General features: G+C 45.0%; 2 protein-coding genes across 8 annotated transcripts in view; both read left to right on the top strand.

Moving 5' to 3' along the window:
- The window catches only part of LOC113587061 (F-actin-uncapping protein LRRC16A), a 72,307-nt gene extending 56,908 nt beyond the window's left edge, over positions 1 to 15,399 (top strand). Inside the window, exons 29-38 of one of the 6 annotated variants that reach the window (XM_027025561.3) lie at positions 579 to 719; positions 6,704 to 6,770; positions 6,942 to 7,135; positions 7,498 to 7,601; positions 7,950 to 8,388; positions 10,417 to 10,465; positions 11,207 to 11,419; positions 11,719 to 11,853; positions 12,758 to 12,865; positions 13,547 to 15,399. In XM_027025561.3, the coding sequence (XP_026881362.2) occupies positions 579 to 719; positions 6,704 to 6,770; positions 6,942 to 7,135; positions 7,498 to 7,601; positions 7,950 to 8,388; positions 10,417 to 10,465; positions 11,207 to 11,419; positions 11,719 to 11,853; positions 12,758 to 12,865; positions 13,547 to 13,734 (1,638 nt within the window). In that variant the 3' untranslated portion in view covers positions 13,735 to 15,399. Of the gene's footprint in view, positions 1 to 578; positions 720 to 6,703; positions 6,771 to 6,941; positions 7,136 to 7,494; positions 7,602 to 7,949; positions 8,389 to 10,416; positions 10,466 to 11,206; positions 11,420 to 11,718; positions 11,854 to 12,757; positions 12,918 to 13,209; positions 13,346 to 13,546 lie in introns of those variants that run through there. The other 5 variants (XM_027025560.3, XM_035530633.2, XM_081695957.1 and 2 more) reach the window with 5 other exon arrangements.
- Positions 15,400 to 16,848: 1,449 nt separating this feature from the next.
- On the top strand, positions 16,849 to 25,781 carry scgn (secretagogin, EF-hand calcium binding protein). 2 transcript variants are annotated; one of them, XM_027025563.3, is made up of 11 exons: positions 16,849 to 17,004; positions 17,198 to 17,268; positions 18,547 to 18,639; positions 21,018 to 21,107; positions 21,252 to 21,308; positions 22,361 to 22,438; positions 23,728 to 23,783; positions 24,286 to 24,331; positions 24,468 to 24,527; positions 24,838 to 24,906; positions 25,152 to 25,781. In XM_027025563.3, exons 1-11 carry the CDS (start codon positions 16,935 to 16,937, stop codon positions 25,278 to 25,280), a joined length of 819 nt encoding a protein of 272 aa, XP_026881364.1. In that variant the 5' UTR covers positions 16,849 to 16,934; the 3' UTR covers positions 25,281 to 25,781. The 2 variants fall into 2 exon arrangements, with proteins under 2 accessions (XP_026881364.1, XP_081552883.1); XM_081696757.1 differs by having other exon boundaries at positions 16,921 to 17,059.
- The last annotated feature ends 41 nt before the right edge of the window (positions 25,782 to 25,822 follow it).

Genomic DNA, 25,822 nt, shown 5'->3' with positions numbered 1-25,822 from the left:
TTCTGTCCTGCACACAGACCCGTCCGTGACCTGTTATTCGCGCACAAAAGCCTTCCCTGACGAGATGCTCGTCAGAAGGCAGCATGGTGTAATTTCAGGCCTGGCTAAGCCTGTTTACTCCAATTAGTGTCCTGCTCTTGATGCTAATTAGTAGTGTTATGAAGGGAGCGTGCTTCGAAAGTCCTGAATCGCTTCATGTTTACTGTCAGGAGAGAAATTACATAGTGATGTTTTCCAGCGTCTGTAGAACCTTTTGTCGTATCGCTGCTTTTCCATCCATTTGGCACCTTTCTGAGTATTATAAGTCAAATGTAATTACAATATGGAGGCAAACTCAACTTGATTTTAAAATACCTGCATGTAGTATGAATATATCCAAATGGGTGTGAGAGTAAGGTTTTTTGTTTGTTTTTTACATGTATTTGCAAATTAAACATCCACACAATGAATGTGTACTTTTATTTGTATAGTAAATATATAATCTGTCAGATTCTGGTATAGTACATAAAGTTTCTTGAGAAACAGTGTTTGCCATTAAAGGACTTTGGCACGTTGACATTCCCCATGTCTGCCTGTAGGGGGAGCACCTGCTGAGGAAAGGCCGACCACTGGTGCTGCAGGAGTCACTGGACCTAGACGTGCTCGAGGTGAAGATATCCAAACGGGGAGCCACGGAGCCCCTGGAGGCCGAGCGGCTAGACGACCTGGAGACCTGCATGGTGAGTCTCGCCCACCTTCTCTTAAAAGGTGGTGCTGGTACGCACCAATCCTACAAGCTTTATAATGCAGTTTATGAGTAATGCATTCATAAGGCATTATGAAAGCGTTTATAATGCAGTTTGTTTTCTGTAAGCTTGCATAATTACTTAGAAATAGTTATAACTCCATGCATCACACCTTATAAAGCAAGAGTATATGACTTTATGACGTTAGGTTTAGTAAAGCATTATATTATTTGTTATTAAGAACATTAAGAACATCTTCATGTATTCCGAGTTATAATGCATTATAACTGACGGCTTTGGTTTCTCAAATTTCCCTTGACCAGTTATTTATGAAAGTATCTAACACATGAACATAAATAATAGAGTATACCAGGTCATTACAGGGTTAAATGACACGTTATATGAATACATGATACTTTCTGGAGCGTACTCTTTTTAGGCTTTAATGAAAGGAGATAATCACATCTAAATTGATAGCAGGACACACAACTTAATATTTTGTGTATTCAATCATGTGACAGTAGTGACATTAAACAAGTATTTTCTTAAGTAATGTGGACAAACTTTTGGAATGCTTAAAAAAATATATATAAACTATAACATTTAGTCAGTCAAATTTTGCAGCTACTAATGAGAAATTATACAGGTTTATGGCAGGCATTATAAAGAATTATATATGCCATCTCATTTATAATGCATTATAAATGCAGTATTCACAGCAACTGTTACTCAAGATTCTTTTGGCCAAGGGCCACTAGTTCTGATTAATGTGTGTTTAATGCTAAAATAAATTTGTTTCTGTTGATTTTAAGAACATTTGGAGTGAGGCCCATGGGAGGAGTAACAGACAGTCGCTACAACACTTAACTCTCTCTGTTAGTTCAATCGCTTCTCACCATGCTCGAGCCAGCTAGCGTTTTCGCCCGGCACTAATTTTCACGCGCGCTAATGCCGTCTGCTGCTGTCCGAGCCACACGCATGACTGACGGCAACGGCATGCTTCGTCTCTCCTTTGGCTCCTTCAGGCTAAATCCTTTTCTTCCGCTGTCCATCACGGCGCAGGGACCGAATCTTAAGCGCAGGGTTAACACGTGTGCGCCTCGGTCTGCTGCAGGTGGCGGTCGGAAGGTTGTATCGCAGGGTTCTCTGCTCGTTTGACACCGAGACACAATAGCCCCTACCAATGTTTCTGAATCATTCACCTCATAATACCTCATAATATACTTTTAGATTAATAACGTAATAATAAACATGCCGTCTCTGAGGTCAGCCTGATTGTTTTTCATAATTAAAGGTTTTCATGGCGTGTTTCTATTACTGTAATAGGAGTTATTAACAGTGACCATACACTGTATGTTTGTATAATGTGCAGACGTTTTCATTAATTGCTATAATTCCGAGCACTGACTTCCAGCATGTGTGCGATGGCTCATTACTGACTGTAAGCCGCACTGCCAGTGGAACCAAAACTGCTTTTAAACTGCTAATGTTTAATGTTTAGAAGCGTTCGGACTTGGTGATCGTCGGGTCACATTAGGTGAGCGAGATACAGTACATGAAACAGTTGGCACATTGACGTCACTGGCCAGAGCTTGCAAATGCGATGGGCTTACGCCAAAGCTATTGTAAATAAATGTTTGACCACAAATATAATGATGAAACAGCTCTAGATATACATAGGTATATATCTGGCCTGGCACATGGGCAGTTAGGTCAATTCAAAGGGGCCCTAAAAAAAAAACTAGAACATTGGATAAATATTTTTCATTGGGGCCCAATATGAGGTCTCTTGATGATTCCCAGAGTCCCTGGTTGCTACGCGGCTGTCTGCTTATTCCACCCTGGTCTCTAAGAGGTGGCAGTTCTGTTACCAGTAGGGCAGAGTCCAGTCCACTTGTGTGGAATTCTTTTGTAAGTCGCTCTGGATAAGGACGTCTGCCAAATTCCGTAAATGTAAATTTGGCTGTACAAATAGTCCACCGTAAGTCCACTGTGCCTCATCACGGCCTCTGGCCTCTCAGTTTCCCCTCACTTCACCTGTCTGTGTTCATGCATTGACATACTGGTGACTGAAGAGGTCACTGAAAAGGTTTGGTTTTGGTTTCAGTGACATGTGCTTTGTTTTGATTGTGCAGTTTCTCTCTCTACCGGTCCATCTTCTCTCTCTCATATATATATATATATCTCCCTTTTTCTGTCTTTCATTTCTGGAAAAACTGAGCTTCTTTTTTCTTTTTTCACCTTTTGCTTCACTGAGATTCTATGCTGCACCAGTGAAGTATTGGCTGCCCCTCCGTGTGTGTCTCTCTCTCTCTCTCTCTCTAACCCACACACTCTCTCTCTCCACCCCTCTCTACTCTCTGTCAGTATCCCCCATCTTTTTACCTCACACATACTTTCTCTCTCTCTCTCTAACCCACACACTCTCTCTCCACCCCTCTCTACTCTCTGTCAGTATCCCCCATCTTTTTACCTCACACATACTTTCTCTCTCTCTCTCTAACCCACACACTCTCTCTCTCCACCCCTCTCTACTCTCTGTCAGTATCCCCCCATCTTTTTACCTCACACATACTTTCTCTCTCTCTCTCTAACCCACACACTCTCTCTCTCCACCCCTCTCTACTCTCTGTCAGTATCCCCCTATCTTTTTACCTCACACACATACTCTCTCTCCCTCTCTGCTTCCCCGTGTATAAACATTAGAACAAAGACCACTGTTGTTTAGAATCGGCCTCCCTCCCTATCACACATCCACACCTCTTTCTCTCTCTCTGTATAAATATATCCCTCTCCCACTCTTGCTCTCTCTCTTTTCCCTCTCTTTTTTGCTTTCTGTCTCCAACTTGTTCAGGATCTCTTCTGTCTCCTTTTCTCAGTTGGTCTGTCCATCCTGGAAGTGTGGCTGTAAGCTCTGCTCCCCTTCTCCATCCCGCTCTCTCGGTCTCTTTCTGCGTTGGTGTGGGATGATGATGAAGCCATGTTGGTGTTGGGGCCATGGTGGCGCGGGTGGTGTTGGGGCCGGGGTGGTGTAGGGTGGTGGTGTGGGGCCGTGGTGGTGCGGGGTGATGTTGGGGCCATGGTGGTGCGGGTGGTGTTGGGGCCGGGGTGGTGTTGGGGCCATGGTGGTGCAGGGTGGTGTGGGGCCGTGGTGGTGCGGGGTGATGTAGGGTGGTGGTGGTGCGGGGTGGTGTGGGGCCGTGGTGGTGCGGGGTGGTGTTGGGGCCGTGTTGGGATCCGGTGTCCGAGCACTCGGTGCCCTTCTCCCTCTTCATGGATGAAAGTCGAGAGATTATTTAGTTTCATATAACAGTCTTTGGTCACACCAGTTCCCATCTCTCTACCATCAATACAGCAGCCGGGAGGGGGTCTCATGGTGCGCGTGTGTGTGTGTGTGAGAGTAGATGTGAGTGAGGCACAATCAAGGCAGTCTCCACCTCTCACCTCAGCACATTAGCATCTATGTGTGGCACTGTGTGTAACAGCCTCTTTTTTGTAACGTTTCCACTTGGCCTATCAAACAGAGTGAACATTATATATGGTTATCAGAACAACTTCTTCAAAAATATGAATAGAATCTAAAGAACATGAAAGGAGAAGCAAAACAATAGAGCAGTAAGAGTGTGCTCCTCCCTGGGCCAGCCTGGGAGGTGGACGCTTGTGCTGGCAAAATAGTTTTCTCATACTGTAGTGTAAAACAGGCAGTGTAACCCACCAAGCTTTGTTTTGGCAACTTTGGCTTCTGATGATCAGCGTTCATCCTCATGCACCAGGTCCTGTTTTCCACACGGCTACGTTTTAACATCTGACATCAAAAATCTGTCCGTGCTGAGATGCTGGAAGGAGCTGATTCTGGAGTCGGGTGTAGGGTTACGCGTGTTACGGGTGTGGGGTTGCGCGTGTTACAGGTGTAGGGTTATGCGTGTGGGGTTACGCGTGTTACGGATGTAGGGTTATGCGTGTTATGGATGCAGGGTTACGTGTGTTATGAGTGTAGGGTTGTGCGTGTTACGGGTGTAGGGTTACGTGTCTTATGGGTGTAGGGTTATGCATGTAGGGTTACACATGTTACAGGTGTAGGGTTGCACGTGTTACGGGTGTAGGGTTACAGGTGTACGGTTACGGGTGTAGGGTTACGCGGGTTACGGGTGTAGGGTTACGCGGGTTACGGGTGTAGAGTTACGCGGGTTACGGGTGTAGGGTTAGGAGTGTTACGGGTGTAGGGTTAGACGGGTATAGGGTTACGAGTGTTAAGTTGCAAGGAGGGATGCTCGTCTGCTTCTCATGCCAGACAAGAGTATTGTTACCAAAAGAGCTGGTCTACACCAAATGCCTCCAAGAAGAGCATGTGTGTGAATCCTGGATCATGTATACTTCATAGTATAATATAGTTTGTGTGTGTGTGTGTGTGTGTGTGTGTGTGAGAGAGAGAGAGAGAGAGAGAGACAAGAGACTCTCCCATTGTATTTCGTGAAGGTAACATTGTACTTGTCCAGTATAACTGTTTACCTCCCAGTTGTATTCTTGCAGCCCAGTTGTGCTCTGGTGCTCAGAGACGATGAGAGATGCAGAACTGTAGGGGGAATGCAAGTCATGTGTGACGCTCATCGAGGAGTTAAAATTACCATTAGAACTGCATATGCACGAGATCCCTGTGTTTAAAAACCAGAGCAATTGATTATTGATGCAGTTTGAGAGTATGGTGGTGCAAACTAAGATATAAACTACGGTTTTGTTACTGTATTGATTGTTTCTGTATATATAATACTTTCATAGTTTAAAGTTCTCTTGTTGTAGAGGTTAAGAAATTCAAGGGATTCCCCAGTACTGAATTTCTTGACCCAATATATTAACTAGAAATTAGCACCTTGTGGCCGATAAGGATATGGATAAGCAGTCATTTTATCGTGCATATTAAAGCTCAAACTATAATCTGCATATTAAGTGCAGTGAGACATGTTAAAAGAACATGGATCTAAAAATGGGTGATTAGTGTGGCCATGTCACAGGTACATTAGACATCACAATTATTGTAAATATACTGTAACGTAAGGCAGTGCAGAATGCATTTGGGAAGAGAAGCAACATTTATTTTGGCCGAATCCATAATTGTTACACATTACACAGTCCATGGTCAAAAAGCCAGGAAACAAAACCAAATAGCATAAGGAAAACATGAACAAAAATGAAACAAATCAGAGACATAACAAACAAACTACAACCCAAGAGCACAGAGAAGCTTACAGTGACCCACAGAGAGCCACGAAGCAGAACATCCTTCACTCCTTGCCTCCTTTGGTGGTCGGTTTTTCTGTAACGTAGAGAGAGGCGAGGCATTTCCGGAAAACAAATTTTGGGCACACCCATAATCAGAAACCTTAACACAGTCTGGTCGAAGAACCGGGAGTCAAGGAGACGTAACCAGATAGCATCATCCAAAAAACAGAATCGAACATGAAAGAAAAAATATAAGGAGAGACACAGAGATGATGATGTGCACTTGGAAAACCCAACAGCGATAAACACACTGAGAAAGCCACAATAACTGACCAAGCAGACGGGGGAGCACAGAGCGGAGAAGGAACCAAAACAGAACCGCATGGCAACATCGCCAAGTGAACAGACCATGACCAAAACAAACATGATGCAGCGCCACGGGAACCGCAGTGTTGAGGGGGAATCTGCGACATACATAGCAGGGGAACAAAAATGGTCTCATTGCATTATTTTCTAAACTTTCATTACAGTATTTTCTAACCTTTTTATGCCTTAAACTGTTGCAGGTACAAGAAAGTCTGTGGCTGGAAAATTATCAGTCTGCCAAAACTCCAATATTGAACCGATAACAATAAATTAAAAATAGCCCTTATCGGCAAATAATATATTAGCCACAGATATAGCTCTGTCAGTAACGTAGTAGGTGCAGTCGTAGGCTGGACGCAGTGATCATTGTGTTGTTTTTGGTCGATGTCTTGCAGATGACGCCGAAGTCGAAAAGGAAGAGCATTCACAGCCGAATGTTGAGGCCCGTGTCCCGAGCTTTCGGTGAGTGCGTGACATGTTCGGTGAACGTGTGATGCGTTTGGTGAGTGTGTGCTGCCTGTGCACGCCGGTATAATGTGGGCATCGCTGGAACGTGGAGACACCCGTTTGTTGTTTTCTGAGTGCCTGCCCGAGCGCATTTTCATGACCGTCGCGGATGTGTTCCATGGGCAGAGATGGAGTTCGACCTGGACAAGGCGCTGGAGAACGTGCCCATCCACGTGGAGGACCTGGCGCCTCTTCCGAGGCTGGAGAAGAAGCTGTCAGCGGGCGTGGTTGAGCTGCCGTCCGAGGAGGCCAAGAAGCTCCATCACTACACCAAGCTCCGGCCCAAGAGGAACAAGAAGACCCAGTCCAGCAGGGTTCCTGTGAGTGGTGCTTGGTAGCTCTTTCAGAAAGTTCTTGTCATCCAGATCCCTTCTTTTTGGATAGGTCCTATTCATTGTCTGGGTTGTAGCCCATACGGGAGTCGAGACAGAGGTCTGGACAGGAACACTGCGACGGGGACGGAGGTCTGGACAGGGACACAGTCGTGTTCCCATGTTCCTTCACAATCATGTGTCCAGTTTCAGAAGTGCAGGGAAAATGGTTTGTGTGTTTAGGCATGTTGGAACTATGTATATCGGTGTTATGAAACTCTTTGAAGCTTCGCCTGCTTAGTTCTCGTAAACCAGTCGAATCAAATCATCCCTACGAATTTTTAATGACTTTTTATTTGCTCTTACAGCAGATCAGCAGCGTGCCGTCTCAGGATGGAGAGCAGAATGGCCTCATGGGAAGGGTGGACGAGGGCGTGGATGAGTTCTTCTCCAAGAGGGTGACCAGAATAGACAAGTGAGTACCGTTCCGGCTGAGCTGGCTTCAGGGTCTTCCACGCCTGTCAGTATGTTATTAACGCACACCTAATAATCCGCCATGTCTGATAACGAGGGCTTACAGTTAAACCAAATACAATCAGTCTGTTTGATGTAAAGTCTGAGTGCGACTCAGCGGTCAAACACAAAGGCCGTCTGGTTCCTCAGTTCACATTTCTATTCTGTCGCTCTTTTCTCTCATTTTCTCTCTATATCTCTGTCATATATATAAAATCAGTCTCTCTCTCTGTCTTGCTCAATGTTTCTGTTTCTCCATCTTTCTCTCTCAATCTCTCTCTCTCTCTGTCTCTCTGCTCCCAAAAAACAGACGGCCATCCCTAAAGAGCTCCGACTCCCAGGACAGCGAGAGGAAGCGTGAATCTCGCAAGGGCGGCTTCCTCAACCTCATCAAGTCCCGCTCCGGAAAGTCGGACAAGGATAAGGACAAGGAGAAGAGCCAGCCCCCTGCCTCGGCTGCCGGCTCTACCCAGGCGACCCCCGTGGCTCAGGAGGAGCCCCTGTCCCCTCGTCCGTCCTCCCGGAGCCCTGCGCCCGAGGTCAAGGCCAAGTCACAGTGCTTCCCCCCTGAGCGCAGCAGCAGCTCGGACCGCTCCGAGGAGCTGAAAACCCCAGACTCGGCCGACTCGGAGCTCTCGGAGGGGAGTCCGCAGGGCGGCCGTCGCTATGGAGTCCAGGTGATGGGATGCGGCCTGCTGGCTGAGATGAAGGCCAAGCAGGAGAAGAGAGCCACCTTCTCTTCTCACAAGGTGTGTGTGGTTCTGTGGCATTTTGGGTCTTGGCTGGTCTGGGATCAGCTGAATGTCAGTAATGTCCATAAGTTTTGAGTGTATTACCATTTAAGAGCTGAGCCAGGAGAAGGGATCAGGCTGAGAGCCAGCTCATCATAACAAAGGTGACAAAATGGCGACACCAAGTGGTGGCTGTATGAAAATGCAGTCTACATTCCACACTAAATGCATTATGCCAGATTAAGAACGGTTTGCAGCATCTTCTGTAGTAGGTTTAAGTGAATTTGTTTAATATCAAATCAAATAAGGCTTTAGTAATGCTGTACCCTCTTGGCCCTATTGCTAAACCTCTTACTGAGAAACTGGAAACACCTTAAACATCCTACACTGTATACCACCTAAGCACATTTGAGAAGCTTTTAATATTTTTAATATGTTTAATACAAAATCAATATTTGGCAGTGAAATTAAGCCGGTAGGGACACACCACTGGTCTGCGTCAGCTACATTTTTTAACTTCACCTAGAGCTGGCACTGTTTCGGTAATGCTTTTTGTGTTATTAGGCCTTTGGCCACGTTTACATGACCTTTTCAGACGTTTCTGTGTTATGTGCTCTGGAGGCCAGCAGTCTCTGTATTCCTGTGGAACAATACACATGTGAATGTGGTTTTATGATTTAGAAATAATGCGGTATATCACCAGACGTAGAGATTTGGCCTGTCTGTGTCTGGTGTGGGACTGGTTTATGATGATATTTCTTTCTGCTTATTGCATCTTGATGGCCACTGTGATGGCCACTACTTCTTATTTGTAAACTTGCGCTATTGTCTAAAACTACGAAAAGCGTGCATTCTGTGACAAAGCCTGTAGTTTCCACTTCCCAGCTGTCAGTATGGACGGAGATGAGAAACGTTGTCTTCCCAGATGGATTGGTTACAAAATCTGAGTTACTCCTTGCTTAGAAAAATTAATTAAAGATCTCAGTGCGGCAGTCATTACACATTTCAAATATCAGCCTGTGAGAATGTAGCCTACAGCTCACTCACCCAGATTAGTCATGGGCCCAGAGACAACATGCAGACTGTGTTTTTGTGCAGTGATACTGTAGAAACCTCGTTTGGGCCTGTTTGATTTGAAATGTACACCACTGGATGCAAACGTTGTCTCCTGAGCCAAACGGGCTTCTGCAGACAGCTTGCCCGGCAGTGTAACACTCCAGCAGATAATGTGACATTTGGATTCAAGAGGATTATAACTTTATATTCTTGAAGAACTTTGGTGATGACATTAATGTTCAAGAGACACAAGAAAGTAGAGTGCTGTCTGTACTGAAAACGTCTGTCGTTTCTGATCGCATGCTTATAGTGGACTTTGACAGAATACACGGAATATGTGTAACGGCGCTATTTAACCAAGATGCAAAAGCTGTATGCCATTCCATTACAGACAAAAGGTCTCGTTACAACTTAACAAGGATCACATACTCCTTTTTACTTTCTTCTCAAGAAAGTCTAAAGTTTTAAATTGTTCTAATCAAGCGATATGTTCCCATGTCATCCCACCACATCGGCACAAAATGTCGCCTTTTATTGAAGGGTTGAAAATGTGTACCATGCTTTCTGTTCCCACCCGAGGTGTGATCTGGGTCTTTTAATTAACTTAATAACCTTTCGTAGCTTTCTGATGAGTAAAATGTTAATAGTTAATCAGTAATCTGTGACAGAATGTGTTTTTAAAGTAAAAAAAAAAAGTACCGTGACTAATTGCTGACACGACGTGACGGAACTAATAACCCGTTTATGTAACCTGTCTTTGCACCAGTGTGTAATGGCCATGGATGATTTATGGAGAGCCGTACCCGCTCTGCGCTGTGGTCCGCTTTTAGCATGTTTTCCACTGGCGGGATGCAGTTGAAAGAAACCGCCCCCGCCCCCCGAATTTCCCACTCATAGCTGTGAGGCACAACGGATAAAAGAAAAGTGAGGTAGTGCCCCCAAACAGCCTTTAGCAGCGCGACTATAACTAACTTTTCTGATCTCTTCCAGGTCTCAGACTCCTCATCGTGTTCGGACAAGACAGAAGCTCCTCTGTCAGGTAAGAGTGTCTGAGCCTTTCTGAACCCGAGCCCGACGTTTCAGGTGCCGTAAACGTCGTCTGGCTTGTTTTAACAGCTTAATGAGACGCAAAACAAACGTCCTCCACCTGTAAAGAACCAGACAAAGCCCTCACCTGGTAAACCAACTCCCACTCCTCTCTAAATGCTCCTTATTCTGGGATAGAGTCCTTCAGCAGAGTAAACGGCACAGGCTTTTAAGAGTGTTGATGTAGTAGTGAAGCGTTAGTGAAGAGTGTTCATGAAATGTAGGTGCTTGCCAAAGATCTGCTCTTTTAAGAGCGAGGATTGTCATTAGAATCACTTAGAAGTAAATACGAGGAATTGCACATATGACCTTGATAGAGCAAGGGGAACAAACTAATGAGCACAGAGCACAAACTTGAGGCAGACCATGCTAAGGAAAACATAAAATGAAAATGTGTAGCTTTAAAAATGATTGAATGCTCTTTTCACAATTTAAAAAAAGATCTTTATTGCGTTCCTGTGTGTCTGTATGAGTGAGAGAGAGAAACTGGAGAGAGAGAGGGGGGGGGGTGCTTCAAAAGTGAGGTTGGGGGAAAATGCCCTCCCAGAGACATCCAATAGGCGTAGACAGACAGCAAAGTGCTTTTAAGTGCTCTAATGTACTTTTAACGTCACATAATGTCCTGTAACATTTGTGCTGTTAATGCACATCATCTTGTAAAGCCTTAAAGAACTTTCAACCCTTTTCTGTCCAGGTGTGTCCAAGGCTGAGGGTGGCTGTGGCGTATGCTCCCCGGAGAAGGTGGCCCGGGGCGGGGCCGACGGCAAGCCTGAGACCGCCCCCAGGTCCAGGGGCGCGGGCCCGACCTCCACGTGCCCCAAGCCCCCTCCACAGGTCTCCAAGCCAGCCTTGGCGGCTCGACCCGCCATCCCACAGAAACCCCGTTCCAGTAGTTGCCGCAGCATAGGTAAGCAAGCCAACCACGCCAACCACACCAGCCGGGAGCCTGACGCACACAGACTGTAGTCTGCTGGTGTCGGCCATCGCGTCTAACCAGGGGAATCTGAGAGGAGCATTAACGGAACCACATTAACATAAGCAACAAAAAACCATAAATGTCTGTTTACTTTGTCTTCATTTGTGGAATAATAAGATGGTCAGATGGAAAGGATATCAGCACTGTTGTTCTTATTTTCCTTGTTAAATTTAATTAATGATTGAAGCTTAGTTGTTCATATATTCCCTCTTATTGTATTCCTCTCCCAGAAGAGGGCTCAGAGTCTCCCGCTGGAGGTCCGAAATCTCCAGCTCTGACGTCCACCCTTCGGAAATCCCCTTTGGACAGAGATGGCAACTCCGGGTCACCACAGGGCAGCTCGGGTCCTAAGTCTGCTCAGGAAGGTGGGCTTGTGAACACGTGCGTGCGCACACTTGCGCGCACACACACACACACACACACTCACAGACAGTACTGCTTCAGTGTCCATGTGTTCCTGAAGACTTTCCCCTCATTAACTCACCTGCCATTATGGTCTGGGAGGAGAAACATCTCGTGACCTGCAGTCAATTCTTGTGGCAGACGTTTCGCAGCATTCGCGTGTCGGATGCATGATGATCCCTTTTTTAGAACGTCTCATCATTCTCATATCGTTTGCTCGCGAGTGTTGGTGTATTTTGGCGTTTGTTTTCTTTGTTTCCCTCCATGCACGTTGTTGTGTGTCTAGCCTGGTTTGATCAGCGTGCGTCTGCCACTCTCGTCCCGCGTCATTCCAAAAACCCGCCCACCTGTCTCCGGTTGGCTTTTGGTCCTCCTGCTTTGACCGGTCCGGCCCGGCCTTGCACAGTCGTTTTGCCCCCTCCCCTTTCCCGCAGTGTCATGAGGGGTTCTGATCCCACAAGCCTTCTCTGCATGAACAGAGGGAGGCAGGAAGAGGTCACACCCTACTCCTTCACCTCCGATTTTCTGCTTTCGGATCACTCGTGGTCGTAGCGACTTTGTAGAAATGTGACTTCTAGTGAGACACATTTAGTGTGTGTTTTGTTGTTCTGACAAAATCAGCACTTGAAGTACAAAGTGATACTGCTTAATTAAAGTAGTACTTTCATTGCAAAAATACATACCTACCTTTGGAAATACTAATCAGACCCTCTCAATCAATCGGTCAATCAATAAACCAATAGATAAGTCTAAGATAAATACGCACATGACCAGAAGCACAGTATTACAGAGGCCAGCGGGAGAGGCTGTGTAGAAGCAAGCCGATCCACTAGGTGGGGCTAAAGAGCCCACTGCTCCTCTCTGCAGTGACTGCGGCGGCAGACGCTAGCGTCTTCAAACACGAACCCGAGGGCTCGCTACCAAACCCGGAGGAAGAGAGCGAGCAAGCGCACAAGACCTCTCTCTCACGGCCCGGTTAGACGTTTTCACCTCTCACCTTTTGAGTTCTCCATCATCAGGCAGCTGGGTAATGTAGTGTGCTGGCAGGAAGCCAGATTCGTTGAAGCGTTTACCAGTGGTGAATCATGCTTCTCTCTCTGGCATCTTTCCAAACAACACTGAGTACCTGTTTATATATGCATTTATTTAGTTATCAGTCCAGACATAATAGAAATGCATTTCACAGTAACAGAATGAACAGTAAGTGTTTAACTTGGCAGTGGCCTCGGTGTTAGCTGGAAAGCATCTGCTAGCTTCAGCTTCATATTTAAAATGAGTCTGTTTCCTTTGTGTGTGTCTGTTCCATTGTATGTGCTCAGTCTGATCAGTAGGCGCATTAAGTAGGGAACATCTGCGGAAACTGGGATGGCAACCTTTAGCTGATGGGCTCCAATGCTGTTAAAACCTTAAACAAAGCCAAGGGCCCCTATCGAGTGCTCCGACAACACATCATTAGCACTGGCTTAGTTCTCCTCCATGCTGACAGTTCTGACAGTACGTGTAATTAGATGGCACCAGTTGCTGGTTTTATTGTGTTGCTGTGACACTTTCATCTTTCATCTATATGTCATTTCAACGATGATGTGCAGTCATGGCGGACGGCACTAGGGGGCTCTGTTTTGAAGGGTTTTTTTTCCCCACACCTCTCTCCCACAGCAAGGGCGTTGCCCACGTCCGATGGGCTGCGGACCCCCGCGGCAGGTCAGCCAAGCTCGGAAGATAATGGGTCGAAGTTCAAGGAGCGATCCGACAGCGGAGCCAAAGAGAAGGAGAAGGACTCCAGCCATGCCTGCAGATCAGCCGACTCTGGAGAGGACGGGGATAAAGATTTTATTTTTATATGAGACATGGAAAAAGAGAGAGAGAGAGAAAGAGAGAGAGAGAGAGAGAGCGCGCGCTCGCACGCATGCACACGTCACCCATTCAACCTGTTTAAGATGTCAGCCCCTCCCCAATCCAGGGTTCATAATTCAGACCCCACACATTGTGTGTGTGTGTGTGTGTGTGTGTGTGTGTGTGTGTGTGTGAGAGCGTGCACGTGTGTACATGCGTGCATGTAACTGCACCTATGTGTGTGTGTTCCCACACACGTCATTCTTGTGTACATCCAGATCCGACCTTTTCCCTGGCCCAGAACCCAGGGCGTCTGAATGACGTGTCCGTATGATGTGTCTTGCTCTAGGGAGTCTTAATGTTCTCGTTTATAATAACTAGGGCTGAAGTACTGTTAAAAGGATCCCATGATCAAGCTGTTTTTTCCCCTCCACCTCACTGTGTCAAACCCATGTGGTTTACTCTAAGAGCAGGGCCTTCAATGCCACTTAACAAGATGCTTCCATCTGCCTTGTGCCTTAGCATTCTTCCTTACTGCGCCGCGACCATCCAGAGCAAGACACTGAGAGCATCTCGGACACCGCACGTACGTCCCTGGGACGACTGTACTACAAACACATTTAAAGTGAAGTCATAGGAGCACGATTTATTTCACATCAGACTCTTTGACGTGAGATCAGATCTCACAAGCCTTTGTTGACTCTTTGACGTGAGATCAGACCTCACATGCCTGTGTTGACTGGATTCCGACTGTGCGTTCCCTGGGCTTGCCATTGCGGGACTGTTTATCCGGGTACAATATTGCATGGTCGTCCCAGGTCATCCCAGACAGATGTCAGACCAGCGTCAGAATCCTCTTCGAGTCCAGACCCCCCCCCACCCCCCACCCCCCACCTCTAGTTCCTCTGTTTTACTGCTCTTTTTGTAGCGCTAGCATCCAGTTGGTTTTCTCTTCTAATTTTACTTTATAGCACATACCATTTTTAAAATCTAATTTGATGCAAATCACCCCCCCCCCCCTTTTTCTGCACCTCAGTGGCTCATTCTGCCGCTAGACCCATGTGAGGTCCATGTGTGAATGTAAATAATGTGCTTTCAAATGTTTGTGTATTGTGTGTGTGTGTGTGTGTGTGTACACACAGGGAGACATGGAAAAATGTTAACATGTGCATGACACATGCGTACACAGATCTTATATTGATAAGGTACTAAGCACACTACTGAAAAAAAGATTGGATGGGATTTGTATAGGTACATAATTTATTCTGAAGGGTGGTTGGTGGAGCTTTTTTAATCCAATACATCTGGCTCGTCCTCTTTATTAGGATGTATATTTTGTTGATACAACGCAAAACAGTTTTTAATTAATTTTGTTATTGCACACTGCTTGGCACAATGATTTAGTGTTTGGGTTGGGTTTTTTTTTTTTGTCTTCAAGGGTAAGGACAAACGTAATGAAATAAGTGTGATTTATCAGTGTTAATATATAATGAAATCCTGTATTATTTAAAAAAAAATACTGCATATGTGTTTGGTTCGCTCATTGTTATCATGCAGTATTTTAACCTTCGGTGATCAATCGCTAACATGCTTCGCTCACGCGTCCTATACGTTTGTGGACGTTTCTGTTTGGATATATTTCTACCAATCTGATTAAAACTGATTTTCCATCTTTATTATTGTCTTTGAAGTTCACGTTAGACCTTATAACCTTTGACTGGTGTGCTACAAGTGTACAAATGTGGCCTTCCCCTATTTGAGTTCTGAATGTTAAGTGCGGATGTTAAAGTGTGTAAGATCTTTGGTGATCTGCTAGCAGAAATGGAACATAACACACAAACCCATGTTTTCATTAGTGTATAATAACTTGTAAACACGACTCATCGTGTTTTTATTAGCTTAGAATGAGGCCTTCGTATCTACAAAGGTATTTTTCCTACAGTAGCCCCAAAAGGACAAACAAGGCACTGGCACTAGACAATTCCTTTTGCATTTTGACGTTGATGCGACAGCTTGAATTTGGTGTTGCACCGCTTTCAACATGTAGAAAGAAGAACCAGTGAGATAGGGTAAAGCCTCGTCAAAGAAGCGAAATCAATTAAAATGGAAGTAAAAGAAAGTAACTGAAAACATGAAGCAAAATGAAATGGCGAGGAACACTGGTGTGAATGGAAAGCGCTGATGGTGGACAAATGTTTTCAGAATAACCCCAAAGTTGCCTGCTTTCTGTCTGAAAGCTGCGTTATCATACCAATCTAGAAGTCTGTTAGCTAAAACAGACATGGGCATAGTTACAAATAACCTTTTTCGTATTTGGACCTATAAATCCCGGTGACGTAACCGAGATCAGCATACAGATGACGAACATTTTGACCAAATGTGCAATAACATAAAAAACAGGATTCTATTTGGTGTTTAACAGTGCAAACAGGAAAAATAAAATCATGCTACATCATAACTATCAATCAGGCTAACGGTCTAGGATAAAAACGCTTTTTAATATTGATAATGTAACCTTATGTCGACATGGAAAGTAGCAATAATGTTAGCAAATGTGGTACTACAGTGCAGAACAAGTAACAATAATATTCTCTATAATAGAAGCTAAAACCTATAGTTTTATTGATGATGAAACTAAATGAAATCTAAAATAAACCCACTCGCTTAACATATTGTGGCTTCTCGATGCGGTCTCAGCGCTAGAGGCCTCTAAATCTTTCACTGATCCTTTAACCACGAACCACGATCGCATTTCCCCCACATGGTGGCGATATGTAACCGGGCAAGTAATACGGGTGCAGATTTTCTTAATGAGCAAAATGTAGAAAAGTAAAGAAATTGCAATTGTGTCTAAAACATTAGAAAACATTCTTCTAAAAAGATGAATCAAATAAGACTGTTCGGGGGTTTTCGTAAAATTTATGGTATTCGGATTACTATTGTCATCTGAGATAGTGGAAGTGACCCTGGGTGACCGTAAATGCATTTTGACGCTCGCTTTGCTACGTTTTTATGATTGGGGTGTTTCGAAAATGAAAAGAGTTTATTCTTCATGATAAACGTGAGAGAGAAAAAGGTGCAGAGAGAAAAAAAAGAGGTGGGGTTTAGGGTTGCACCGTACGTCAGTCAAAAGCGGTGGTCTTGCGGTAGTGCCGCACCATTCCCCTCCGTCTGTGAAGAGCGTTAGCTGACTTCAGCTCCGACTTGAGAAATGGACTGCGCTTTTGATAATTTAGACGCTGCTGGATTTATGCAGATCTGGCAACACTTTGACGCAGACGGTGAGGACGAGTGACCATTTCAGCTACCTAATACGAGGAAGATTATTCGCAACACGTCCGTAAATACAGCAAACATAATATTTAAAAGTTTCGTCACGCCTTGTTTTGCGCACGTTTTGAAATGGGTGTAATGAATTTCAAATTGCTTAGCTGCTGACGCTTGCAAAATTATTTATAAACAACTGTGTTTCAGATAATGGCTACATTGAAGGAAAGGAGTTGGACGACTTTTTTCGTCATATGATGGCAAAATTGGGTCCCGGGGTATGTATAGCCCAGCCTATGCACAGATAACTATGGTTTTTTTCCCCCTGACATGCACCTCCGATAAATAAAACTTGAGTTCGGGTGCGCTCGCTCGCTCGCTCAGTCCTCTATAAGGACCCGTTGACGTACTGATTCTGGTAATACCCAGAATCTGCGGGGGGAAATAGCGTCTGCCCTTCTTGTGGTTGTAAAAACTTGTGTTCCAAAGTTGTGTCGTTAATGCGACATTTTAACCTGTTTACTACAACTTTGCTACAGAATACCGAGCAGTTCGGTCAAATGCAGTAATGGTGCAAAACACGCAATTATGCATCGCTGAATTTTCTTGAGGGATGTGCATAACCTTCACACTTTTTAATAGGAAGTAACACTATAAAGAGCTTCAGGAAGTTCGTCTTGGTTAGATTTGAAATAGATAGCACTTTTGAGTGTGTGATGACCTATATTCTCAGTACCCGCAACGTACACTTAGGCTTGGAAAGCAAAAGCTCTGCATTTAAGTGTTTCTTCCTGCTCCAACGCACCTGACTTGACTCAGCTAAAGAGCAAGCTTTCTGTGGGATAAATTTGACTGCATCCAGATTGTATGTTACCATACTAAACTGTATGTTTAAAGAGTACATCAATCAGATTTCCTGCCATCTTAAGTCATTTCATCTTACTAACGTTACACCAAATGCACTGACTCAGTACAGCGTCTAAAGCACGCCTCTCAGTAAGTACTCATGAAATGGTAACAGTAGTTTGTACTATGTAGTATGTGATCTTGGGTGTGCTAAAGCAGGTTTATGCACTCAGCCAACGTTCCCTGTGCACAGCACATTTGCAGTTCTCCCTGCTGTAACACGTGGCTTAATTAATTAGTTGGCTAACAAAGCCTTTGCATGGTACCGTTAGAGCAGGGAGATCTCTAAAATGTTCAGGGCAAGGATACTCCTTCACCAGCAGTGGCAGAAGGTGCTGTGCCGTGCACTTAAGCATCGCACTTAACTGAGATTGCACTGAACAGTACATTTAACTGAGGAGTGCACTGAAGAGTACACTTAATTGTGCAGTGCAATAAACAGTGCAGCGCTGTGGGCCCTACAGGGCTGGAGATGCCCAGTCCTCTTAGTGGCTTCTGCTTCTTGTGACATACAAGTGTCTGTGTGTGTGTGTGTGTGTGTGTGTGTGTGTGTGTGTGTGTGTGTGAGAGAGAGAGAGAGAGAGAGAGAGAGAGGTGTAAACAAAGGATAAGTGGTCATGGTAACTGGCTGGTCGTTCCTGCTTGTTCAGGATAAGATAACCGAGGAGAAGGTGCAGCAGCTGAAGACCAGATTCATGTCTGCCTATGATGTAACTACCGACGGACGCCTGCAGATCCAGGAGGTGTGTCCCTCCCTTTCACATCCTCACCTTCTAAACAGCAACTCTTAAACCAAAACAGGACAGAGGACACTCTGCCAATGGGTCACAAACGTCATGTTACAGGGGCCTTCAAGCTTATCTGCAGGAGACTGCCGAGAACGTAGGTTTTCATCTGAGCCAAGCACAGCACATGTAATAGTCCTACTTCCATCGGTATTCTAACAGCTTATTAGTCACATGAGTTTCTGCTGCTGCTTGATTGGTTGGAACTAAAACCTAGACACTGCCGTGATGCTGTTGGTCATGTAGAAATCATGTCATCTAATGATGTGCTAACACTGTGACTAATGTCAGCAAATAAAAAGGTCTGCTGTAGTGCATTGCAGTGTCAATGCTATGAAATGTTTGAAGGGACTGGAGACGGCGCCAAACCCCATAGATCCCATTTTTGGTTCTACAGTCTAAAAATGCCCACGTCAGGAACTGTCTTTCTGAGAAATAGCTTTATTCAAACTTGGAACACTAACCGGAGTTGGCCGTCTAAAGGATCTTTTAGAGCTTCCTGCTAGATTTCCCAGAAGAAGAACCCCATCATCTGTAGGAAGTGATGGCTGGCGATGGCGCCCCTCTACCTGTATGAGCAGACTTCCGTAGCCATTTCCTAAATAACCGTGTCTCTTACATTCCCTCCGTGTCCGTGACGTCAAACACAAAGTATCATAACATAGTCTCAACAGAGACTAGCTGGATGAGGTTTGTTTGTTTGTTTGTTTTTGTGTGTGTGTGGGGGGGTGTTGTTAGAGTTTACATTGTATCTGAGCTTAACAGGTAGGTAGGGCTGCCAGAGAAGTGTTGGTGATCACTGTTCTAACAGATCTCCTATTGAAATAAGCATCAGAAAGACCCAGTAATAATACAGTCCAGAAGTATAGGTCCCAGTTAACAGTCTTAACTGTTTAATTAAGACTGTATAATTCTGCATTTATATATAATTGAGACCACCATACAGATGATGACATATATATGCAGAATTAAACAGTCTTAATTAAACAGTCATCATCTGTATGGTCTCAATTAGCAGACAAAGTGCATGATTAGTTTGTAATGACACCCTCAGATGTCTCACGAAATAGCAGGTCTTTATGTAGTCTGTAGCTGTCTGTAGCTGTTTGGCATTCTGTAAAGTCTCTCATGCCTATTTGCATACCTGAGAAAAGGTGTCAGTTCCAAACATTACCATGGGTCTCACAGCAACTGGCGTTGCATTGGTCTTTGATATTCCGATGTATGTAAACACAAACATCCTACCAACGCTAACACCCATGGCGAGGTTCTTTCATCTGGTGATGCAGCTGTGCGTCCCTTAACGGGAATGTGCAGTCAGTTTCATTTGTTGGAAGCAACAGGGTAAGCAACACCCGAAACCCAACCCAAAAGACCATGGAGATCTGTGTCTGCGTACCAGCCATGAGCGGGGCTTAATAAAAAAGCCTGGCTGATAAAGTGCAGATGGTTATTATGGAAGAGGCTGAAGGGCAGACGTGGGAGAAGCTCCAGAGGGCTCTCTCTATATTCCTGCCGCGATGGGCTCTTGGCTGTGGTTATGAGATATGTGCTAGAACCACTGGCATGGTGAATAGTGCTGATCATATGCCAAGTGTAATGGAGGACAAATGTAATTAAGCCAACAGGACAATGCAAACAGGACAATTCTCTGTCTCCTTCTCACTCCATCTCTCTGAGTTATGCTTCAGAGCCAATATGTAATTGCAAATATGTCTCTCTTTGCTGTTCATGACCCTACCGAGGGCAGGACTAACAGGAAAGGACACAAGTGTGTCATCGGGTCAGAACCGCTGTCTGAAGAGCGGCTCCGAGTCCTGGAGGTGCAGGTGGTTGTGGGTGGCATACACTGTTCTTGTTGTTACATAAGTATTGGCTCCTAAACAATGCAGCAATTCAGTATGAATATGTGAAACGCAAAGATGTTTGTGTTTCTGAACCACGTTTGCTGAGTTAGGGGTTGTTTTGGGGGTTTACCAGCAGAGGGTGACTGTTATCAGACTGTTGGGGGTGGGGAAATGGATGGTGGGCTTGTTGCCTGGTGACCGTCTCTTCTTCAGTCAGTGAAATGTCCTTTGTGAAGAGTTTGGTCCTCCAGTACCTACCTGTTTCTGCAACACTGAGGCTTCTTAATCTGCATTTAAAACATTTAGCTTGAGAGATAATGTGCACCAGATGATAAGAAGACCTACTCAAGGAAAAGGTCTGGCCCCAGGGCTGGCGCTGGAATTCATTTCAGTGACACTGACCATTCACTTGTGACAGTGCTTCCTATGTGCCCTTTTGTACTTCATATTGTTGTTTGTGTCTGTGCTTTGGGTTCTTGCGTGCTTTAGCTGGCTAATATGATCTTGCCGGAGGATGAGAACTTCCTGTTGATATTCCACCGAGAGGCTCCTCTGGACAGCAGCGTGGAGTTCATGAAGGTGAAGCCCCGCCCCCTTCTTCTCTTCCTCCTCGTCAGCAGTGCTAATGCTAACCTTGCAGACGCAGCAGCTGCAGGGCCAACGGCTTGTCTGGCTCGATCGGTATAGCATGTGGATGATGCTACTTCCTTTTTTTCACCGTAGATCTGGAGAAAGTATGATGCCGACAGCAGCGGGTACATTTCGGCACTGGAACTGAAGGTTGTTACATGGCAGCTGCTGTACTCATTCATTTCAGACGTCACTGAATGTGATCAAACATGTCATCTCTGTCACAGCATAGATTGCTCTGGGTTCGAAATAGCCTACTACGTTACTACTTGCGTAATGACAGGGCCCAAAATCAGCATGCCGTGTGCGAACGAAATAAAAGTTTCGAGTACACAAAAGAGCCCCAGATGGCATACTATTCCAGCCATAGCTGTCTTCATGATGTACCGCATCCATCGTGTAGCGGTTGTAGAAAATCTTTCGCAAGTGGGCGGAACGTTCATAATATGGTATGTGTTTGTCACATACTGGATACTGTAGTGCATGCTACTATGGGGTCCAGTATGCAGTACTCAGTATATACTGAGTGCGTTATGCAGTGTACAGTATGAAGTAGGCTATTTCAAACAAAGCCATGGAAAATCAGTAGTTCATGCATCCTTTCCTTGAACAGACTAAACCATTATAAAGTAATGTAAAGCTCTATAGGAGTGTTGCATTACACTACGTCCCCTGTGTGTTGCATGAAAATGCGTCCCTTGTGGACTTTTCTTTAAGTTCCCCTCTCGTGCTAGTAATGCCTTGCCACAACTTTTTCCAAGGTTCCCAGGGAACGCTTAGTCACGGCCCAGTGCCTCCCCCTAACCTCGCTCTGACCTCACCCAAAACTTTTCCCCAAACCCGAAGAGGCAAAGTCAGTCGATATTGTGTTGGGGAGCTTTTATCTGACATGACGTTAGGGGTTATCATGGCATTGGAGGTTCTTTCGCCAGAATCCTTCCTGTAGTTTAGTTAAGGGGACTAACATCACTTTCAGTAGTCAGGATATGACTGCACTTTCAGCCAAATTATCCAACCAATTATCCACTTGCTAGAAATGTTTGATTGCAATCAAATACCAAACTGGTTAGCTGTAGATCATCTGAAAACATGACAAACTGTTATTTATTTATTTATTTGACAAATGCAAGACATTGCTAAAGTAGTAGAGATTTCTAATTTTTTAAAAGGAATTTCAAAAGTTGATGTTGTTGTTGTTGCAGAACTTCCTGCAGGAACTGTTTAAACAGCACAAAAAGAATCTGCCCTCTAACAAGTTGGACGAGTACACCGATGCTATGGTAACTGATACTATGGTAACCCTGCAATGGTTGTCTTCATGCTATCGTAACCCTGGTCTGGATGTTTCCTGTCATTTAGTGATGCTCTCTGGGAACTCCTCTTACTAAACGAGTCACCCAGATATTCACTGGGAACCTTTCTACTAGTGGGATAAGAGTTACGTGAGAGGGTATCTTTCCTCTCTCATCTGATCAGAGAATTGTAAGCTAGGCTGGGTGATTTCTTTGAACGTGAAGGCTGTTAAATGCTCTTCCAGAGCTGCCATCTGCAGCAGTGCACGACGGTCGACGGTCGCCTGTGTTGACGTGAGCCTTTCAAAGTGAGCGCGTGACGATTGACGTTCTCGTCTAGTGATTTACATTTTGTGCCGACATATACGACTGTCGGCGAGTACGCCGGCGCGCTGCTGGTAGCCGCGAGTCGCGTCCTGCGCACCCTGTTCTCGTTCGCTGCAGGAGGCTCCTTAAAACTCCTCTCTCTTCTTTCCGTCATTAATCTGTCAATTTCAGCAGGAATTTGTGTGTGACCCACGGTAGATGGACAGTTAGGCCATTCGGTTTAAACCCAGACAGCTGTCAGGATTAACTGCAGAACGTACTTGCCACCTGTAGTATAGAAGTCACAGGACGTTTTATGTACAACCCCATTTCAGAGCAGAGATAAAGATACAGGTATTAAATGTGGCAGGTGTGAAGTTCTCTTTAACTTCATGGTCATGGTTTCTTTTCATACCCAGCGTGTTGTAGAACAGGAACAAAATAAGAGGAAACCATCACCTTCCATTTTCCTACAGACCGTGCTGCTGAAGACCCACCCAACCTTATTTTATTATGGAGTCTGATGGTGTACCTTTTCCTTCTGTGTTTGTCTGTGAGGTAGAGAGAAAAATGGAGAGTGTGTGTGGAGGGGGGAGGGGTACGTACGCGTCACGACGGCAGCTGGGTGGGTGGAGCAAGGTTAGATCGGAGGGTGGTGCATGGCACCTGATCATGCTGCTCCATCTCTGGAGCTGCTAAATAATCCCCAGCTTTGCTGCACCAACGCGAACGTTTGGAGGCAGCCACTCAGTCCAGGGCCTGGCCCCTCCCAGGCGCGCTTACTCCCCAGAGAGAGGCCCTGGCTCATGGGCACATGATGAGAGGCGAAGGTGGATGGGTTCAGTGACGGGCTGTGTGTTGGGAAGATGCGGTTAGCGGCCTGTGCAGCGTGGGCAGCAAAACCGATCATATGCGTATTATAACATGTACTCTTATAATATAGAGTGCTGTTATTCCTTTTTTTTCTACAGATGAACATATTTGACAAAAACAAAGATGGCCGGTTGGATCTCAATGATTTGGCCCGGTAAGATGTGTTCTAAACCTACCACTGTGTGTGTGTGTGTGTGTGTGTGTGTGTGTGTACACATTGTGCACATTGGTGCTTTTCTTTCTCTGGGTTTTGTGGATTGACATTGGAAGAATGATGAAAGTACTATATGTATATTGTTGCAAAATGAGCCCGAATATCACAAAAAACAAAAACAACAGAGATCACAAAAGAGATGAGTAATGTTTATTAATGTTCATGAATATTAATGTTTCATCAGTGAAAAGATGCAAATTGGTAGGAAAGCTGTTTGCTAATTTTCCTTTATTTACTCTTCTTGTTTGTTTTCTCTGTTGAGATACTGAAAGCTCAAAGCAGGAAAATGCATTGTTCTGTGTTAGGGGACTGAGAGATTTGATCCCAAATAATATTAAAAGTCATTTTCACCAGCCAGTTCTAGTTTAGATACTGGATTGTTGTTTTCTTTCTTAATGCATTTAATGATAGCAGCGGTGTAATCGCATTGCTCTGCCTCCAGGATCTTGGCATTGCGGGAAAACTTCCTGTTACAGTTCAAGATAGACGTCTGTATCTGCCTGACATATCGCAACACATGCATACCTCTCAGAAATTTGACCAGACGTGCTCATCTCCAACGCATTTCCCTTGTGTCTGCCCCCCACCCCGTTGCGCTGCCCCACCCATCTCCACCCCATTCAGGCGAACAGCCAAGCTGAGAGGAAGCGAGACTTCGAGAAGATCTTCGCCCATTATGATGTCGTAAGTGTCCCGAAGGCGGCGCAGGGTTTGCCTGGGTGTCCTACGCGGTGGGGGCGTTTCCACTTTTTGCCAGTTGACAGTGCGTTCACGCCCCGTCCAGGGGCGTGTCTCTCACGGCTGACCAAGCGAGGAGCTGCGAATGAAACTCCTTTAAAGTGCTGTGATTAAACCCAGTGAAACCACCAACCAAAAAAACAAAAAAACCTTGGCTATTTTTAATTGATCAAGCCTGGAGTGTGCAGAAGGTTTTACTTAACACTCGCCCACTTTGCAGCCAGACAGTCATGTAAAGAGATCACTGTTCTTTCAGAGTAAGACAGGTGCTCTCGAAGGTCCGGAGGTGGATGGATTTGTCAAAGACATGATGGAGCTGGTCAGGGTGAGTGGACTTAAGGCTAATACAACACTAACAGCCAGTTAATCATTATAGAGCTAAATCTAGAGTGTGTAGCTTGAATAATCTAACCCTTCTCCTGTGCGAATGGTGTGTATGCGTGTGAATATTAAGCATCGGTACAGGTGTTCCAGAGGCTGTGGCCATGAATCTAATTATGTTTCTCATTTAACTCCTTCTCTCTCTGTCACCTCCCTTTCGCTGTCTCTGGCCCTCTCTCTCTTTCTCAGCCCAGCATCAGCGGGCCTGAGCTGGATCAGTTCCGGGTCGTGCTTCTGCGCCACTGTGACACTAATAAAGACGGAAAGATCCAGAAGAACGAGCTGGCCCTTTGCCTCGGGATGAAACCCAAACCTTAGACAGCACACGTTGCTATGGTGAAGCAGTGTGTAGTGATGATACAAAACTGCAGTGACACGTGAATATTCGGCAATGTGAGATGTAGGCTGATTATTATGTATTTGAATATCGTTATATTAAAAATTATATAGTTGTGTTGTAGGTTAGGATGTGGATTGGCATTGTTGTAAGGCCACCTTACAGGACACATATGATAGGCTGAAAGGATTTTCAGGACACATGAGATAGGCTGAAAGGATTTAGACTGAATACATGGACTGGCTCAATCAGTGTCCAGATAAAAGACTATAATTAATTCCCTAAATGTAACAGAACTTAATGAATCCCCTGAATGAAACCAAACAATGAATTTCCTGAATGCAACTGTCCCTTAATGAATTTTCCAAACGTATCTGGTTTATTTAACTCGCACTTTTTCAAAGATAAGACATGAACGTGGCATACCATCCTGGTGTGGATTTATTATGCTGAGATGTGTGTGGATTAAAGAATTGACTTAAGGACAATGTTTGGAGTCAGACTTTAAGCAGAAACAAGGACA

The sequence above is a fragment of the Electrophorus electricus genome, chromosome 14, assembly GCF_041902795.1.
Source record: "Electrophorus electricus isolate QZ-2024a chromosome 14, ASM4190279v1, whole genome shotgun sequence".
Taxonomy (NCBI): Eukaryota; Metazoa; Chordata; class Actinopteri; order Gymnotiformes; family Gymnotidae; genus Electrophorus; species Electrophorus electricus.
Note: the sequence above shows the minus strand (reverse complement) of the source record. Positions and strands in the feature narration are given on the sequence as shown.